This window comes from Gasterosteus aculeatus, chromosome 13 (genome assembly GCF_964276395.1).
Source record: "Gasterosteus aculeatus chromosome 13, fGasAcu3.hap1.1, whole genome shotgun sequence".
Lineage (NCBI taxonomy): Eukaryota > Metazoa > Chordata > Actinopteri > Perciformes > Gasterosteidae > Gasterosteus > Gasterosteus aculeatus.
The window spans coordinates 3185471-3203672 of NC_135701.1; the positions used below are offsets into that span (position 1 = coordinate 3185471).

General features: G+C 41.6%; 4 protein-coding genes across 4 annotated transcripts; 3 read left to right on the forward strand and 1 right to left on the reverse strand.

Annotated features, from left to right (window-relative positions):
• The first annotated feature begins 115 nt into the window (after positions 1 to 115).
• Positions 116 to 3493, forward strand: c13h22orf39 (chromosome 13 C22orf39 homolog). The gene is made up of 3 exons (XM_040196232.2): positions 116 to 1953; positions 2621 to 2788; positions 2941 to 3493. Exons 1-3 carry the CDS (start codon positions 1924 to 1926, stop codon positions 3070 to 3072), a joined length of 330 nt encoding a protein of 109 aa, XP_040052166.1. The 5' UTR covers positions 116 to 1923; the 3' UTR covers positions 3073 to 3493.
• Positions 3480 to 6258, reverse strand: mrpl40 (mitochondrial ribosomal protein L40). The gene is made up of 5 exons (XM_040196231.2): positions 5886 to 6258; positions 5224 to 5307; positions 4757 to 4912; positions 4071 to 4152; positions 3480 to 3939 (listed from the first exon to the last, which is right to left on the reverse strand). The coding sequence occupies exons 1-5, from the start codon at positions 5945 to 5947 to the stop codon at positions 3712 to 3714; spliced, it is 612 nt and encodes a 203-aa protein (XP_040052165.1). The 5' UTR covers positions 5948 to 6258; the 3' UTR covers positions 3480 to 3711.
• On the forward strand, positions 6059 to 10205 carry acaa2 (acetyl-CoA acyltransferase 2). The gene is made up of 10 exons (XM_040196220.2): positions 6059 to 6429; positions 7199 to 7365; positions 7472 to 7600; positions 7770 to 7886; positions 8002 to 8149; positions 8257 to 8432; positions 8558 to 8687; positions 8814 to 8884; positions 9385 to 9539; positions 9667 to 10205. The coding sequence occupies exons 1-10, from the start codon at positions 6414 to 6416 to the stop codon at positions 9746 to 9748; spliced, it is 1191 nt and encodes a 396-aa protein (XP_040052154.1). The 5' UTR covers positions 6059 to 6413; the 3' UTR covers positions 9749 to 10205.
• A 2808-nt stretch (positions 10206 to 13013) lies between these two features.
• Positions 13014 to 16516, forward strand: rpl6 (ribosomal protein L6). The gene is made up of 7 exons (XM_040196230.2): positions 13014 to 13378; positions 14102 to 14248; positions 14325 to 14423; positions 14692 to 14835; positions 15908 to 15956; positions 16057 to 16241; positions 16334 to 16516. The coding sequence occupies exons 2-7, from the start codon at positions 14102 to 14104 to the stop codon at positions 16484 to 16486; spliced, it is 777 nt and encodes a 258-aa protein (XP_040052164.2). The 5' UTR covers positions 13014 to 13378; the 3' UTR covers positions 16487 to 16516.
• Positions 16517 to 18202: the final 1686 nt, after the last annotated feature.

Genomic DNA, 18202 nt, shown 5'->3' on the forward strand with positions numbered 1-18202 from the left:
ATATTATATATATATATATATATAATATATATATTATATATATATATATTATATATTTATATATATGTAATATATTTATATATATATAATACATTTATATATATATATATATATAATATATAATAATGGAGCACCACAGTAAATTATAAGTCATAAAATAATTAGGCAAAATATCTCAATGGATCAGATCAGAGCTATTATACAGTCGAACATCTTTCTAAAGCAGATGAAGAGGAGCAGCTGTAGTTTGCTGTGCTGATAAACTGATAAACACTGACAGGTGTATATCATTTGTATTCAAATTGGATAGAATAAATGCATAAAACGTTACTTAGGTGGACATTTAGTTCAGAGCTGTTGTGTGGCATCACACTGCATTAGCTTTATAATGGTTTCATAAAGTAAGAGGAGGTTCGATACAGTAACAACAATCAAACAGTTTATTTTATTGTATAGGGCTACATTCCACATACACACCTACCGTTTGTCGTCTTGTTACTCAAACATCAAGAGGCTGATAATCAGTGTGGTGGTCCTTGTGCAGGTTAGATGCCCAAACATCACAATAAATTAAATTGGCATTGTACTGGAACCTCATCTGCGTTTCCGCATTAATATTGATTAACCCTTATAGTATTGTATGTATATAATATAGTGAACAATGAGGCTACATACCGTAAAATAGATGACATCATTAGTGATTAACGTCATAGTATTTAATATCTATAATACAGTTATCAATGAGGCTACATTATGAAGATAGGTAACCTCATTAGTACTTGACATAGTATTTAATCTCTAATAAACAGTGATCATGGAAGCTACAGTTAGATAGGTGACATCATTAGTGATTAACATTTATAACAACTTTATTTATTTTAAATGATGTTTATGGGAGAATCATTATATATACATTGTTCATAATCAGACATGTGATCAATTGAAGCAGTGAAATGTGGAACATTCAGAAGTTTATTAAGCAACAAATAAAGCAACAGAACTTTACGAAGAGCACGACATGTCCAGATGTTCTCTGCATTGTACAGACATGACAGTATGAGAGACAGTGTGTCAGACACTGAGAAATGAGAGAGTGTGTGAGACAGTATGAGAGACAGTGGGAGACAGTCCGTGGGACAGTATGTGAGACAGTCTGCGGGACAGTGGATGTTCGGCTGCAGCGTGTAGTGTTCATCACGTAACGTTTCGGCTCGGGGAAATCTTGTAAATAAATGATTCCTTGTCCTCAGCATCTATAGCACTGCGCCGGAGCAGGTTCAGGTTTTTCGATGTGTTGCTATGGTGATTTAGACTAACCTGTTCGGGGAACCGAAAAGCCTGATCTACGTCATCTCATCCAGAAAATTATCTGGCTAAACTCAGTTATCCACGTACGAGGAACAGGGCCCAGGTGAAATGCATTCTGGGATATTTGGCTCTCACAATAACAGACAAGCCTGCTCCGATGCATGCTTGGTAAAATGGGCGGTGCGATTCACATCCGTTCTCGGCCGGACGCGGACTTTAGAATTGGGACGGTACTCGGGCTGCGACTGATGACGTTTCACGAGTCCACGAGAACAAAAGTCCACACAAGAACGCATATTACGAAAAGGCCAGTTATTCCAGGATGACGAGTAATAAGCAACTGGTGCTAACACCAAAATCAAAAAAGGTCAAAGAAATGCTCATATTTGTACAAAACCGGTTCTTGTCTTATCAAATGCAGAATAACTCGGAACAAACTGATCACAATTGTGGTTATGACAATCAAGGGATGTTATTGAATATATATTTTTATTTCATGTTTTGTTTCATTTTGACATTTGCTCTTTTTAAGTGTGAATTGAGTTTTTTTAAGAGCTTTTATTTTTAAAGTAGTTACCGGAAGTTGTGTCTCTGTGTTAGCTATCGCTGTTAGCAATGGACCAGCCTGCAGTAGGAGCGTGGAGGGTAATTTAACAATTTCGGTGTTGTGACCTCAATCAAGCTATTTATTTTCCTCTAACTTGTTTCTGTTACTCGTGAATATAAAAAAAATGAAAAATGAGTCTCAACGAAAGAGGATAGCAAGGTTAACATTAGCTGTGGTTGCTAAACTGCCATTGGCTAGCAAAAAGCAATGTCAGTTAAACGATATTTTAACATGTCAGAAACTTTAATTTGCGTGGAGATCCATCCTTATGGAAAGCGACACATTAATATACAGGGTTGTGGTGTCAGCCACAGTGCAAACTCATGTTCATAAAGATCAGCAACCTCAGTGAAGTGCTGTCAGACTAATCGTTGCTTTTCTCCTCTATTTAAAGTAAACCGTATAACATTCTAACAAGTGATAAACAGTATTAACTGTTACTTAAAGAGATTTTTTAGAAAATCCGTCCTGCTTTTGGACAATTGATCCACTATCCCCAATATATCTTAACCTTGTGTTTTAAATCGGACATGATTAAATAAATGAGAATGCTCCCAGCTGCACAGGTTAAGCCCCCCCAGGTTTATCCTTCTTCCTCACATCTTACAGGACCTTGTTAGACGTATCCGCTAAAATATGTAGACTAAAACATAAATTGTGAATAAGTTGACTTCGTGGTGATTCCTGATTCGGTCTGTTGTACAGCCACCCCGAGACTGTGATGACTACTGGACTGAATTTAAACACTGCAAAAGCTTGACCAACTGTTTCCATCACTACTACGCCTACGGTACCTCGCCATCCTGCCAGCAGTGGAAAGAGGACTACCACAGCTGCAAAGAGTGGGAGAAACACAGAGCCCCCAAATCCAAGGTATAGCGTCAGAAAGTCACAGTATTTAACTCCCTCAACTTCTGATCAGACTGATATATGCACGTTGTCTGGATCTGAATGACCTGTGGAATACATAACAGTAAAAAAACACCTTAAAATTCCAATCAATTCTATTTGTATTTCTATTGCAGAAAGCTTTGCAGACGAGTGAGCGGAACAGGGTGGCAGAACAGAATAACTTCACCCCTGTGTGGACACTGAGGCAAGAGCCACCCAGAGACTGGCACATGCCACTGAACCAGGACAAGCCCCAGGACTCATAAAGTGTCAATGTAACCACCTGACAGAGACACTAGTCACTTTTTGCCGTGTTGAGCTGTGTGAAAACACTTAGTGGTCACTGATGAGTAAATATTCACCAGCTAATTACAAGCTCTAAACGCATTGCTATTGCAACACGTGCCAATAAATGGTTCATTTTCCAATGCTAATGTAAAGCTCAAATGCAAATTGCATTCAGATTTTCTGTATTAACTCTGGTTTTTCTGTGTTGTTAGAAATTAGGAATATTGGGTCAAATAATGCTACGGATACATTTGGAAGATTAAATGTATTTCATTAAGGTAATTCATCGGTTGTGTTATGTTATTTTTCCTTTATCTGCAGCCCAGTACCAAGTGGTTTACCTAAAATTACGGTAGGCTTAATGATTTCAGAAAAATATTAAAAATATGATATCAATAAGTATTTTTATTTTCTGTTTCTTGCATTGTGATTTATACGGAGACTAGAATGTGGAGGAAATAGACAACAGTGTACAATTTCCATGAATTTGATACAAATATGAAACAACAGCAGTAAGGTTAGAAATCAAGTAAGAAAAAAAACATGTCCTTCCACATGAAGGCATGTGTCGGGTAATCATGTACAAACAAGGTCACTTATACACACAGCCCTGTCCATCACTGTGTGTACACTTTGGTAATGTCATTGTATTTTCCATCAGGAGCTTCATACTTGCTCTTTGGCGGCGTGTAGACAGGACCTTTGTGAGTGAAAGGAAACATAAGGGGGTCTGGCTTCAGCGCCGCCTGGTACAGCTCCTCTGACTCCAACTTCAGCTCATCCAGCGCCTCCCTCTGTGCTTCGAGAGCAAGCTCGACAGCCTGCACTTCAGCCATGTGCTGCTCCTGCAGGCGCAAAGACAGACGAGCACATCACATAGAGCCTACTCTTCTACTACTACTAAGTGAGAGCAGAGGTTGTGGGCAACTTTTTTTCTATAAAAGCTTGAAGTGAAGGAGGTGTTGTAAGTGGCGACCTGTTTGTATCGACACCATTCTTTCAGCAGCAAGGCGCGACCCTCGCTGTCTTCAAATGACAGCCTTGGTGCAGAGCGTTCCCTTTGAGAGAAAATAAGAAACAAAATTATAGCACTTCAAGGTCAGTGAGCACTAAATGAAAAGAACAAAGAGGTATAGTAAGACATTATGTATAATTTTATATATATATATATCAGCGAGGCATTTGTCCACACAACTTCCGCTCACTGGATCTTCTCTCTTTTTTGGACCATCCTCTGTAAACCCTAGAGATGGTTGTGTGTGAAAATCCCAGTAGATCAGCAATTTGTAACCTACTCAGACCAGCCCGTTGGCACCAACAACCATGCCACGTTCACAGTCACTTAAATCCCCTTTCTGATGCTCGGTTTGAACTTCAGCAAGTTGTCTTGACTACGTCTACATGCCTAAATGCATTGAGTTGCAACCATGTGATTGGCTGAATAGCAATTTGTGTTAATTGAAGAGGTGTTCAGAGAGAGAGAGAGAGAGTTGTGGTATAATTTACAACACATGTATACCTCTGTATTTTAGAGCTTTTAGCTGTCGTCAGCCTAAGTACCCCAAATAATCTACACATTAAAGCTCAAGAGCTTTGAACTTTGATGCCAGCTGAATCTGAGGCAAGCGAGCCGCCGTTCAGGGACAGAGAAGTTAGTGCTACCTTGTTTCATCCAAGAATTTGGCCGGAGTGATGAGGTCCTCTATGGGGATGAGCTCAGGTGCAACCTTCTCCAGCTTCCTCAGCTTTTTCCTCATCCTCTCCTTCAACATTTGCTCCCTTCTTGGGTCCACTTTCTTCTTCTTCTTGGGTTCCGCTCTTCAATTCAAAGGACAGCTCTTTCAGAATATTAAACTGCAAGATATATTTCTAAATAAATCTGGGAAATATATATATTGTTACTGTGACATGAAGTGTAATATGGTGTGGGAATTTCATTGTTCCGATTTTCAGCTGTTTGGGTCAATGTGAGGTAAGAACTCCATTGTTCCTCTCTGGTTACAGTCTCAAATGTAAAGACTGTCTCTTACTTGCTTGGTTGAGTTTCAGTTGTGCATGTTCCCGACGAATGAGAAATTTATCAAACAATTTACATGCAGACATTGTGAGACTTTTGTCTCTCTTGATACCTCAAGGGAGTAGATATCTTCAGTGTCCTCATTGGTGCAAACCAAAGACTCTGTACAGCACGATGATGTTCTGCCAACAGGAAGCTGCAAAACAACAAACCACACAGTGCAAAAATGTTGGTTCTGACTTTTTGCACTTTTAATGACCTGTTACGCGAACCAGTTTTGTTGGCAAGGGAATCATTTTACAACCACACCTCACAACAACAATACTGTATCTTAAATAAAGGTGCAAAAATTAGAATATTTTTCTGAAGAATTGATACAAGAGAAAGATTACATAATTGACAACAGTAATGACAGCTATTATATGGATCTGTGACTTAAGCAAGCGGTTTTCATGTCGAGCTGATGTGTCTTTGGTTAGCTCAAAGGCTTATGTTATTACATATGGGAACGAGTTAAAGCTGTAGTTAAATGCCGTAACTACAAAAGGGTATTGTTGCCTGTTATGTATGAAACAACGCTATTGTATGCTTTAGTTTCCCCTGTCTATTTGATATCCTGTTTTTTCTGGCATGTTAGTTTGAATTTATTACGCATGTAGCTGTTAACCACAGTACTGATTGGCAGTATTTCTCTAATGAATAACCTTAGCTACGTTAGCTCCAGGTTGCTAATGTATTATTACCTTGTTAGCTGTTCGCACTACAAACACCCACCTTGACGGAGGGCTCTGACGGGACAGAACCCTGCAGAGACAGCGCGATAAAGCCCAAGACATGCTTCTACCGTGCGATGTTTCACTTCAAACGCATACTCTGGGTCGAAAATGTTAAAATACTGGCTGCGCCTGCCCCCCAAGGATGCTGTTCGACAGACGTGGCGCGAGAAGATGACGTTGTGGAGCTGTCCCGCTCATCATTTCAGGGCTGCACTTTCGTGTACTCTGTTTCTGCGAACAATTGCATCAAAGGCATTAAATATAGATTACTTTGTATATACAATGGTAATTATATAATACAAATATCCAGGAATTATCCGTTTTAATGGTTTAATATTATTGTAGTCTTAAATTGTATTATAACATTTCTGTCGAATCGTAATCCACGAGTAGAAAGTTGTCGGTAGAAGTATTTAGAGAAAAGGTCGCAGGTTTCTTTCCATGCACCACAGACTCCTTCAGCAGTCAGTCACACAAGAAGATTATTGTCGAATAGTTCGATCCTGACCGCAGTGGTTTGATCATCATGGCACTCCTCAGAGGTAAACCAACATGTTCCAGTTCAGCAGGAGGCGAACCAAGCAGGGCGAAACTGCTCATTTTAGGCTTAATTTCGCCGATTTGTTTTAAAATATATATGACCTTAAGATGAATAATGTTCTCTCTTAAAGCTGGATTTGTGTGAATATATTGAAATATGTCAGTAGATGTGTTATTTAAATCACAGCGTTCCTGCGAGTAGGTGAAAGGTTGTCGATTGCCTACACTCAATTACCTTTCGATCGATTCGTTTATTCTACTAGAATTGTCTGCATTTTCGTATTTTTGAAAAAAGTGCATTGTCTTTAATATTACATTACTTTGTCATTACAAATACAATATTAAATTAGAAATATTGGGCCACTACCGTACTAGGCAGTAGAGGGGCAGATGGAAGAATACTATGTCAGGTTAGTTCAATCTAGAATTTAGAATAAACCGTAACATAAAAAATTAAAAGCCAGATCTTAGATAAGTGTGACGAAGTAAAAAAAAAAAAGTACAACATAACCCTCTGACATTTACTGGAGTGAAGTGTTAAGTAACGCAAAAGGGAAACATCCATGTTAAAGTAGTACCTGTTAACTTGAAAATTGTTACTTGAGCAAATACAACAGAGACACTAAACACACTTTCTTTTGTTACTCGTGACATTTAGTATGTCATAAGTCAACAGTTCAATGTCTGATTCGAAGCATCAGACATTGAATCAGACACCACCCAGTACCCAGTGGGTGGTATGAAGTACAACTCTGTTTGTTTTTTCTGCAGGTGTATTTGTTGTAGCTGCCAAGCGCACTCCATTTGGCACTTATGGTGGCGTGCTCAGGGATCACAGTGCAACAGACTTGGCTGAGCATGCAGCCAAAGCCGCCCTCGCAGCAGGGGCCGTGGCTCCAGAACTTGTAAACAGTGTCATCGTTGGAAATGTCATGCAGGTAACAGATCCACAGCTACAATTAACAGATGAAAATGAAAATATCGACTAGTCCTCTTGCATTTGGTCTTAACTGATTTCTCTTCATATACCCCGCCTAATTTCAGAGCTCAGCTGATGCGGCCTATATTGCTCGTCATGTGGGTCTGAGATGTGGTGTTCCGATCCCAGTGCCTGCTCTCACTGTGAACAGACTGTGTGGATCTGGGTTTCAGTCCATCATCAATGGTGCTCAAGTAAGCCCTCCTCCAACAACGAAAACATTTTGGCAGAAATACAAATATAGAGTAAAACCATAGTGTTATGCATGCATCAGTAGACACACAATATATGAAATGCGCATTATGTGTCTCATCTTCTGTTTTGTTGATCCCCCAAAAAGCCTGTTACTTTGTGTGCTTGCAGGAGATTTGTCTGCGGGAGTCCGAGGTGGTCCTGTGCGGAGGCTCAGAGAGTATGAGTCAGGCCCCGTACGCGGTTCGCAACGTACGATTTGGTACAAAGTTCGGAGCCGATCTCAAGGTGTGTTTCTTGTTGATCTTTCTCTACCCTGCAATCCCCAAACACACCGTTTTTAAACTGCAGCAGCTTTTGTTTCAAAGATCTTTATTTTAAACTTTCCTCGTCTTCCTGACAGCTGGAGGACACCTTGTGGGCGGGCCTGACTGACCTGCACATCAAAATCCCAATGGGCATCACAGCAGAAAATCTGGCAGAGAAATACCAGATCACACGAGAAGAAGTTGATAACTATGCATACCAGACACAGCAAAGGTGGAAGGCAGGTAAGATGGGTTTTCTTGTTAGATATCTTTTCGATATATTCGGTCTCCTCTCAAATTACCTTTACTACTTATTCTTGATAGTTAAATCATACCTTTTTTATTTACAGCTCACGAGGCTGGTTACTTCACTGCGGAAATTGCTCCCATTGACGTGAAAGCTAGGAAAGGCAAGGTGTCCATGGCCCAGGATGAACACCCTCGTCCACAGACCACTCTGGAACAGATGGCCAAAATGCCTACGGTCTTCAAGAAGGGAGGCACCGTTACCGCTGCCAATGCTTCGGTGGGTTTACGCCCTCAACAGCACGTGTGTTACGGGCACTTAACACACATTCCTGCAACTTTTGTTACTGCCTGCCACCATGGGCGGTATGTTACTGAATCCACCACTCTTTTCCTGATCTCTAGGGTGTGTCTGATGGTGCTGCTGCTGTGGTCCTTGCAAGTGAAGATGCGCTGAGTGAACACAAGCTCACTCCTCTGGCCCGAATTGTGTCCTACCATGTTTCAGGCTGTGACCCAAGCATTATGGGAATTGGTATGTGACACCAACGTTTTGTAAATGTTTATTTAATTCTTTTTAATTAAAAGGAATGGGTGACTATAACATGTTGTGGCATTTGTTTGTTAAAGAAAGAATTGCCGTGTCTTTTAATCATCTTAGGTCCCGTCCCAGCAATCACCGAAGCTCTTAAAAAGGCTGGTCTGACTCTCAACGACATGGATCTTGTGGAGGTTTGTTTCCAGTCAAACAATTATCTGTGTGACCTCCATCAGAATGTCTCATACATTTCACAGCCAATGCCCAGTGGCTAAAGGCTTACAGATGTAACTTCCATGCACCAGCTGCTGGGTATTTGATTTATTTTGGACATTTTAATTGTTTTGGATCGTATGTATGGGTAACTGCGAACATAACTAGTATGACACATTGGTGTACCTCGCTGCAACTCGCGCTGGGAACTGCAAGGTTGGTGGTTCGAGTCCCGGCTGCCCCATGTTCCAAGTCAAAGTGTCCCTGAGCAAGATATCTGACCCCTAATTGCTCCCCGGTCAAATGTAAAAAAAAACCATGAGTTAAAAACGTAATGTTAGTTGCTTTGGATAAAAGTGTCAGCTAAATGACCTGTAATGTAATATATATTCATTCAATCACAAAATGCAACAGTATTCTTTGCAAGTAAACCTGGGTGTGATCCACACTAAGTGCCACTGATGTCACTCGCTTTGCACAGGTGAATGAGGCTTTTGCCCCTCAGTATCTGGCGGTTGCAAAGGCCCTTGGATTGGATCCAGCGAAAACCAACGTCAACGGTGGAGCTATTGCCATCGGACATCCTCTGGGTGCTTCTGGAGCCCGTATCACTGCCCACCTGGTTCATGAGCTCAAGTAATTTTGTCTTTTAGTGATTGCAGTAGTTGTGTGCATAATATATATATATATATATATATATATATATAGTAGGTGATTTGTCTGTATTTTATGTCATATTAATTATGAACTCTGTTTTTGACAGGCGACAAGGAGGCAGGTACGCCGTTGGCTCTGCCTGCATCGGGGGGGGTCAGGGTATCGCCATCGTCCTCGAAAAGTACTGATCCAAGAAGCTGCCGGAGTCAAAAGAATTACTGCTGCTGCGCACCGTTGACTCGGTTATTTCAGGAACCTTTCACGTACACATGAAAGTCAAATACTTTCTCAACAGATACTTCTGGTCTGTTTCATCCTCTCACAAAAATGTGTAATAAATGTTTCAGTCCAGCATTGCCTTAGAAGCCCTGTGAAGAACAAGCAACTGAACTTTTCTGGACGTGTGCCATGGGCAGATTGTGTATGGGCCTGACACCCAGGTCTAAGTCCTTGGTGCCAATAACATGTGTAGAATATGAATTACTCAGTCACAAGTACAGTTTGTGTTGTAGTGTCTAAAAAGGACTCTAAACTTGGATGTTTAGATTTCTCTATCACTCCATTAAATCATTATTTCCATAATTATCTTTTTTGATGTACATCCGCCTGAAGGAATGTTAATAAATAACACTTTCAAGTACATTACATTACATGTCATTTAGCGGATGCTTTTATCCAAAGCGACGTACAATAAGTGCATTCAACCATAGGGTACAAACTCAGGAGAACAAGAAACAAGTGCAATTTCCTCAAATAAGCCAATTTACAATTTGCTATAGATGAGTGACGTTACAAGTACAATTTAAGTGCTACAATTTGTTAGTCTTTAGTCGAGGTAGAGTCTGAAGAGGTGTGTCTTTAGTTTGCGGCGGAAGATGTGAAGGCTCTCTGCGGTCCTGATGTCTTCAGAGAGCTCGTTCCACCATTTCGGCGCAAGGACAGCAAAGAGTCGAGATCTAGTCGAGTGTTTTGCTCTCAGTGAGGGAGGGACGAGTAGTTTTGCAGATGCAGAGCGGAGAGTGCGGGTTGGGATGTCGGGTTTGACCATGTCCTGGATGTAAACTGGACCCGATCTATTCACAGCATGGTACGTGAGCACCAATGTTTTGAACTGGATGCGGGCGGCCACCGGTAGCCAGTGAAGAGAGCGGAGGAGTGGAGTAGTGTGGGAGAATTTCGGAAGGTTGAAGACCAGTCGAGCTGCTGCATTCTGAATGAGCTGCAGAGGTCGAATGGCGGTGGCAGGGAGACCAGCCAGGAGGGAGTTGCAGTAGTCCAGGCGGGAGATGACAAGAGCCTGAATCAGTACCTGCGCTGCCTTCTGAGTGAGAAGGGGACGTATTCTCCTGATGTTGTAGAGCGTGTATCTACAGGATCGCGTTGTCGCGGTGATGTTGGGAGTCAGGAAGAGTTGGCTGTCGAGTGTGACGCCGAGGTTCTTAGCGGTCAAAGTGGGCGTTAGTACGGAGTTTCCAAAGTTGACTGTCAGGTCCTGGGTAAGCGAATCTTTTCCGGGAAAGAGAAGTAGTTCAGTCTTGTCGGGGTTGATTTTCAGATGGTGGACGGACATCCACTGAGAGATGTCAGTTAGACAGGCAGAGATCCGAGCTGCCACCTGGGTGTCCGAGTGAGGGAAGGAGAGAATTAGTTGGGTGTCATCGTCAGAGAGTTGGTGTAAAGCGAAAACAGGAGGGGACCCAGCACGGAACCCTGAGGAACTCCAGTAGTAAGAGGAGAAGGTTCCGACACAGATCCTCGCCAGGTTACCCGGTAGGTGCGGCCATCGAGGTAGGATGAGAGAAGGGAGAGAGCAGAGCCTGTGACACCAAGTTCCTGAAGGGAGGAAATAAGGATCTGGTGGTTGACCGTGTCAAATGCAGCAGAGAGGTCCAGAAGGATGAGGACAGAGGAGAGAGAGGCGGCTCTAGCAGTGTGGAGTTGCTCTGAGACAGCAAGGAGAGCAGTCTCTGTGGAGTGGCCTGCCTTGAAACCTGACTGGTGGGGGTCAAGGAGGTTGTTACAGTGGAGATAAGAGGAGAGTTGATTAAAGATAGCACGTTCAAGGGTTTTGGACAAAAAGGGAAGAAGAGAGACCGGTCTGTAGTTGTTTTCTTCAGAAGGGTTGAGGGTAGGTTTCTTCAGGAGGGGGTTGACTCTTGCCTCCTTCAGAGAATTGGGAAAGCAGCCAGATAACAGAGCGTTGTTGATGAGACAGGTGAGGAACGGAAGAAGGTCAGGTGCGATAGATTGTAGAAGATGTGATGGAATGGGGTCAAGAGGGCAGGTGGTCGGACGGGCAGAGGTTACTAGGGTAAGAATTTGGTTAGGAGAGAGGGCGGTGAAAGAGGAAAGTGAGGGCGAAAGAGGTGAGGTCGGTGCGACGCGAGAAGTAGGAGGTGGGTTTGAGAAGGAGGAGCGTATGTCAGCTATTTTCTTGGTGAAGTAGTTGACAAAGTCTCCCGGAAGAAGGGTGGAGGGGGGAGGAGGGGGAGGGGTTTTGAGGAGATTGGAAAAGATCGAGAAGAGTTTTTTGGGGTTAGAAAATGAAGATTCGTTTTTGGATTGGTAGAAAGAGCTTTTGGCAGCAGAGATAGAAGCAGAAAACGAGGAGAGGAGGGATTGAAATTTAAGCAGGTCGTCAGGTCGTTTATATTTACGCCATCTCCTTTCCAACGCTCGCATGGTGGCTCTCATGGCACGGACTGGTTGAGACAGCCACAGAGCCGGAGGGGATTTGCCAGTCCGTCGTGTCGTAAGAGGGCAGAGAGAGTCTAGAGAGGAGAAAAGAGTTGAGAGGAGAGTCTCTGCAGCAGCGTTCGGATGCAAGAGTGAGAAGGAATCAGTTGAAGGGAGAGCTGATAGAACAGAAGATGCCAGCGAGGAGGGAGAGAGGGAGCGAATATTGCGACGAGCCGGTATAGAGTTAGTCAATGAGGGAGGTTTGTTAGTTATAGAGAGTGCAAGGGAGTAAGAGATGAAGAAGTGATCAGACACATGAAGTGGAGTTACAGAGAGGTTAGTGGTAGAGCAGTTTCTAGTAAAGATGTAGTCAAGGTGATTGCCGGCTTTGTGAGTAGGAGGTAGTGTGGAGTGACAGAGCGAAGGAAGAAAGTAGGTGTAAGAGGTCAGATGACTTCTCTGTCTGGATGTTGAAGTCACCCAAAACTGTGCTTTTGAAGTTTTACTGATCAGCCCTTGACAGTAACCAATGCTATGATTAAGATTTTAAAAACACCCAAAGCTTGTTGTTATTTTAGTCTTTATGACAGTTTGCATTCATCCTAAGCTTTGCAAAATAAACGGGTAACAAGTAACCCTGGATTTTTTTGGCTTTACATGCTCAAAGTGATTTTGGACACATGTCACCATAGAAAAATGATATCATATATTATTAACAACTCGGAAAACAATTTCAAAATTGTTAGACTTGATCTGGAAACTCTATTCTTTGCCTCACAGAGACAGTTTAAAAATCGTACAACGTTTGGAAAATTGTTTGTTGCTCTGTATGTTTTCATTATTTAGAAACTCTGTGCAAGCAACAATTATTTTATTATTTATATCAGCAGATAAAACAAAAATGTATGTAGATACATTTATTCAGCTGAATTCTAACTAGAAAAATGTGTAAAAATACTATTTATTGAAAGAAATATCAGTATCGCTTTATCTCAAATTTAACGTGGAAATTAAGGGGAAATACATGTAGGACTAAAAGGACAAGAAGGACAAGCGCTTACGCAACTACGTAAACGTCATCATTCAGCGTCAATATATACGTCACATCCCCGGATGTCGTTCCTTTTTTCGTAGCGAAGGTAAGACCGCCGTGCCTTTATATTTCTGACGGAATAAAATCGGTTCTCATCTGCTATAACGAATTGAGCAATCGTTCTCAAACTATCATAAAACGAATTATTGTATTATGGCAATCCGCTAGCCATGATTATGGCTCGGATTTGTCGGTCGCGTTTCTGTAGTAAATCATAGTTTGCTGGATCTTGAGTCCTAGGCCGCCGGCCAGCCTTCATGCTGTTCGCTAGCTAGCTAACATATAGTAAAGTGTTCGGTTTCGACATTCAATTCCACGATCACATATTACGGTCTCAATAAATCTTTAACTTGCAATTATGAGAAGACTGTGCTTTTGTGAACGTGTTAAGCGACCCTTCTAAGCTATGTTGCTAATTGCTAGTGAACGTTGCCGTTCGTGCATGTTGAGCATTAGCTAGCATTGCCTGTGGAATTTAGCACTCAGCCAAACGCGCCAATCAAAATAACTTTTAGTTAATGTTAATCAAGTTGACGTTAGTACGTATTATTTCACTGTTCGTTCGTGGCTGCTTTTACGAGAGCCTCTTTTTGTCTCTTTTCTGTAGAAAAGCACTTAAAAGTAGACTTTAGCCAGTTCGTAACGTCAACTTCCATGATTCACAGCCATGGTAGAATACAGAAATTAAAGCTGAAATAATATTATTTAAAGTGAATAACTTCAAATAATGCTTTGGCAATCCCGTAAACTTGTTACACTTTTTTGTCAGATGGCAGAGGGTGACAAAAAAGCAGTCAAGAAGAAGCACGGGAGCCGGAACCCGGTTCTGGCCCGTGGTATCGGCCGTTACTCCCGGTCTGCTATGTACGCCCGCAGGGCCATGTACAAGCAGAAGTCAAAGATCACTGAGACTAAGGTAAGGGCCCATCTGTTGAACCTAACTAAATAATTAATAAAACGTTCTTGACTTCATATTGTTCAATTTGTTTCAGGTGGAGAAAAAGGTCAAGACAAGGCCTAGGGCAACTGTTGTCAAGGTGATCGGAGGAGACAAGAATGGAGGCACCCGTGTTGTCAAGCTGCGCAAGATGGTAATTTTGCGATTTTCGTCTAATTTAAATGTCATTGTGTTTGATCCACTTTGTTTGTAAATATAATTTATGCTGAAGTAAATTGATTAAAATTTTCGGTAGCACCTGCATTTGGGGAATCTTAAACCTGAATAGCTCTTGTGCATTGTAATTGAAAATTTACTATTGTGATTACTGTGAGCACAAACTTAATTTAATTAACCTGTCATATTGGCCGACAAAGTAATGGTGTACTGGATTTAAAGTGATTCCATGATATTCCCTGCAGCCTCGCTACTACCCCACAGAAGATGTTCCCCATAAGCTGCAAAGTCACGGAAAGAAACCGTTCAGCCAGCACAAAAGGAAGCTGCGCAGCTCAATCACCCCAGGAACGGTCCTCATTCTGCTCACTGGGCGCCATCGTGGAAAGGTGAAAAGAATTTCTAGCACATGTTAACAAGGGCTCCAATGGTTTGGGAGAAATGGTCATAAAGGTTATAAAGCGCACAAGTATGGCCAGCAAACTAAGTCAACTCAAAGGAGCAACACAATGCTTCTAGTTCTTTGGGGATGCTTTGACAAATGAATCATTGTATCATAAACCAGATGTTGGTTTTAACTACTAGGACTGGGTAATCTCCATGTAAATTAGTTTGAAGAATCTTAAGAATGAATTATTATTCTAACTCAGTGAAATTTAAATGTACTAAAGAAATCAGTGACAAAAATGCAGATATATAATTGTCAAAGGAAAGTTGGAAAACTAACAAGTTACACTGGTAAATATCTCCGCTCCACCTAAAAGTGAAAAGTCCTTTTATAAAAACCTTACTAGACTGCATCATTCTCGAAACGGAAGGACTATTAATATGTGGAGGTGACAACAAACCAGAAGAAAAACCCTAATGTCACAAAAACCGTAAATATTCTGTTCAAAGAATTTGGTAAAGTTGCTGGAGAGAACTCCACTTTTGTATCATGTAGGATTCTAGTATGAAATGTAGTTAAATGTTTAGTTTATATCCACTATTGCTAATATAAGTGTCTCTATTGTGAAGCTTACTGAAAGGTTTGTTTATGAATAACTATGGCTGTCAACATATTGACGTAGACATTGATGGTTGACCCTTGTCTAGGAATGCCCCGAACAATCCTCATAATCATAGAATGCTTGGTATCCTAGCGTTCAAATTTTTACGTTTTAAGTAAATGTTTATTGTTGAATCGGTAAATATTAATCTTTGACTGCTTAAATTCAATGAGCTAAAGGATGCCAGTAGCAGTAGCTGACCTAAAGTATATTAAATATGTCAATATGGATCTGACAGCCAGACAGCGCTCCTGATGAATCAAGTGTCAGATAGCAGTATTTTCTGCTTTCTATGTCGTATCACCAGAGTGGTTTGTGGATAATAAACCTGGCACGCATGCTGCGGTCATTACTGTGCAAAACCTGAATAGGAGACCTTGGTACTAAAGATAACTTATTTTTTGTTGTGTAGCGCGTGGTGTTCCTGAAGCAGCTCGCCAGCGGTCTCCTCCTTGTCACTGGTAAGGATGGCGTTAAACATTCATGCAGTTACTGTAGAGCAGCAAAATGCCTATTTACGATATTCCATCGCTAATGGTTTCATCCCTTGTATACTTGCAGGGCCTCTTGCTTTGAACAGAGTGCCTCTGCGTAGGGCTCACCAGAAGTTTTCCATCGCTACCACCACCAAAATTGACATCTCTGGTATGAAGATCCCCAAAACTCTGAACGATGCCTACTTCAAAAAGAAGAAGCTGAGGAAACCTCGTCACCAGGAGGGAGAGATCTTTGATACAGAGAAGGAGGTGAGTTAACATGCATATTGTCTTGAATATTAATAGTACCAATGGTCTTATTTATATCCGACTACCTTGTTTTCTCTCATCGCCATCTGCAGAAGTACCAGTTGACAGAGCAGAGGAAAGAGGACCAGAAGGCTGTTGACGGTCAGCTCCTGCCTCTCATCAAGAAAGTACCTCAACTGAAAGGCTACCTGCACTCTTCCTTCTGCCTGTCTAATGGGGTTTACCCACACAAGTTGGTTTTCTAAATGTGTTGTAATAAAGACTGCCAGCTATAATACGGTCTCTAGACTTGTTTGTGACTAAATGGTTTGAATAGCTGGTATTGCATGGCCTTGAAATTACTGCAATCCTGGATTCATAGAATATGACTCAGTCTTGACATGTGTGTAATGGCAGATTCTTGGGTGTATTAGTTTCTTAGAATCTCAGCTGCCTATAAACATGTGACTTGATTATCAACCCTAATTATATGGCATACCAGAGGGCTATTGCACAAAACCGGGATAAGGGATTAAAGCTGGTATATTCTTTTTATCCTGGCTGAATTTCGCTTTGATTTGCATGAAAGCAGGTCGACTCAGCCAAGTAACTATGGCGATCTATTCTTTGCAGCTAACCTGCCCCGGAGCAGGCTAACAGCCAGGCTTAAGGCCGATGCATGCTTCTGCGTTCGCGTCGCATCAACGCGCTCGTTTCAATTCATAGTTCTGTGTGTTGCAGAGCATTTCTTCCGACAAAAGTTCTTAAATCTGATCCGTTCTCTCGTAAACATTCTTCGTTTTAATAATGGTATCGGGCTATGAAGGCGGAAATGTGAGACTCCGTAAAGGACGTAGTTAGCGGACCAATCGCAGCCTGGTGCGCTGCGGGTGCCTTGCGTTGCTTTCGCCGCAAGCCTAGAAAAATGTCTCGAACACGCAAGGTGTGAAAACGCAGATGCATAAATCAGGCTTAAGTCTGTTAGATCAGCTGCCGCTCTGATCCGTAACAAACATATTTACAGTGTATTCTATTGTCTTATGGGTTCTGATTTATTTTTATTAACATGCATTACTTGTCACTATTGCTGTCACCAGTTTGATTAAGCTCTACTATTGCAGTTTAGATCAGTGGTCCCCAACCCTTTTCAGTTTTCATGTTGACAATTTTCCGTAGACCGGTCAAGAAGGTCCGGCGGAAAATAAACATCGAAATGACTGGGGGGGGGGGGGGGGGGGGGTTGTAGTCGCGGCTCTGTCTACTGGTGGGCAAAACTGCCACCTGTGTTTCCTTCCTGCACTGTGGCGCATACATTCTCGCATTGTGATTAAGGGTTTGAAATCGGGCCTAGTCTAATTTCCAAAGAACATTAATTCCCTTTGTTCACTTTTAAGGCAAAGTAGGCTAAATTTTATATAGGGCTTTATAGTAAAACCAGCACATTTAGCGCATACAGCAATAAAACCAACACATAAAACATTAAAAGCAATTAAAACAGTCTACAACTTTCCTAGCAAGTAGATATTTTTAAATCCTTCTGCATTCGGTCGGAAGGATTGTCTGCCAGGCCTTTTCTGTTTAATTACTGTTCTTTTGCATATTCGATGCTTCACCTTCTCATACATTTCCACAATTAGTTGCTGCTCAGCGGGTGAAAAATATGCTGCATGTGTCTTCATTTCTGCATCAGTAAATCTTATCGATACCGTGGTCTATTTTAGAAAGCCATGGACGATGTGTATTTATTCCAGCTATGTACACCTGGATTGACTTCGCTCTCCCATCCTGGCTCAGCAAACATGCAACCAATTAAGCCGCGATGGATCACACAAGTCAAGATGCGCCTTTTCAGTTATCCTGGATTTCTTCATTCTACTTTTGTGCAATAGCGCCCAGATGTTATACCCTATATTCGCATCCCAGACAATGGTGGAAAATTGCTCTAAAAATGTTCTTGGTAAAAGAATCCTGGTTAAAATCAT

Coding starts and splice junctions, on each gene's coding strand:
- mrpl40 (XM_040196231.2), bottom strand. CDS start 5,947: ATGTCTTGGGCTTTATCGCGCTGTCTCTGCAGGGTTCTGTCCCGTCAG. Junction 5,308..5,885: donor CGTCAGAGCCCTCCGTCAAG/GTGGGTGTTTGT, acceptor GTTGTTTTGCAG/CTTCCTGTTGGCAGAACATC. Junction 3,940..4,070: donor AATGGTGTCGATACAAACAG/GTCGCCACTTAC, acceptor TTGCGCCTGCAG/GAGCAGCACATGGCTGAAGT.
- acaa2 (XM_040196220.2), top strand. Junction 7,366..7,471: donor TCGTTGGAAATGTCATGCAG/GTAACAGATCCA, acceptor GCCTAATTTCAG/AGCTCAGCTGATGCGGCCTA. Junction 7,601..7,769: donor CCATCATCAATGGTGCTCAA/GTAAGCCCTCCT, acceptor GTGTGCTTGCAG/GAGATTTGTCTGCGGGAGTC.
- c13h22orf39 (XM_040196232.2), top strand. CDS start 1,924: ATGGACCAGCCTGCAGTAGGAGCGTGGAGG. Junction 1,954..2,620: donor CTGCAGTAGGAGCGTGGAGG/GTAATTTAACAA, acceptor TCTGTTGTACAG/CCACCCCGAGACTGTGATGA. Junction 2,789..2,940: donor ACAGAGCCCCCAAATCCAAG/GTATAGCGTCAG, acceptor TTTCTATTGCAG/AAAGCTTTGCAGACGAGTGA.
- rpl6 (XM_040196230.2), top strand. CDS start 14,102: ATGGCAGAGGGTGACAAAAAAGCAGTCAAGAAGAAGCACGGGAGCCGG. Junction 14,249..14,324: donor CAAAGATCACTGAGACTAAG/GTAAGGGCCCAT, acceptor AATTTGTTTCAG/GTGGAGAAAAAGGTCAAGAC. Junction 14,836..15,907: donor CTGGGCGCCATCGTGGAAAG/GTGAAAAGAATT, acceptor TTTGTTGTGTAG/CGCGTGGTGTTCCTGAAGCA.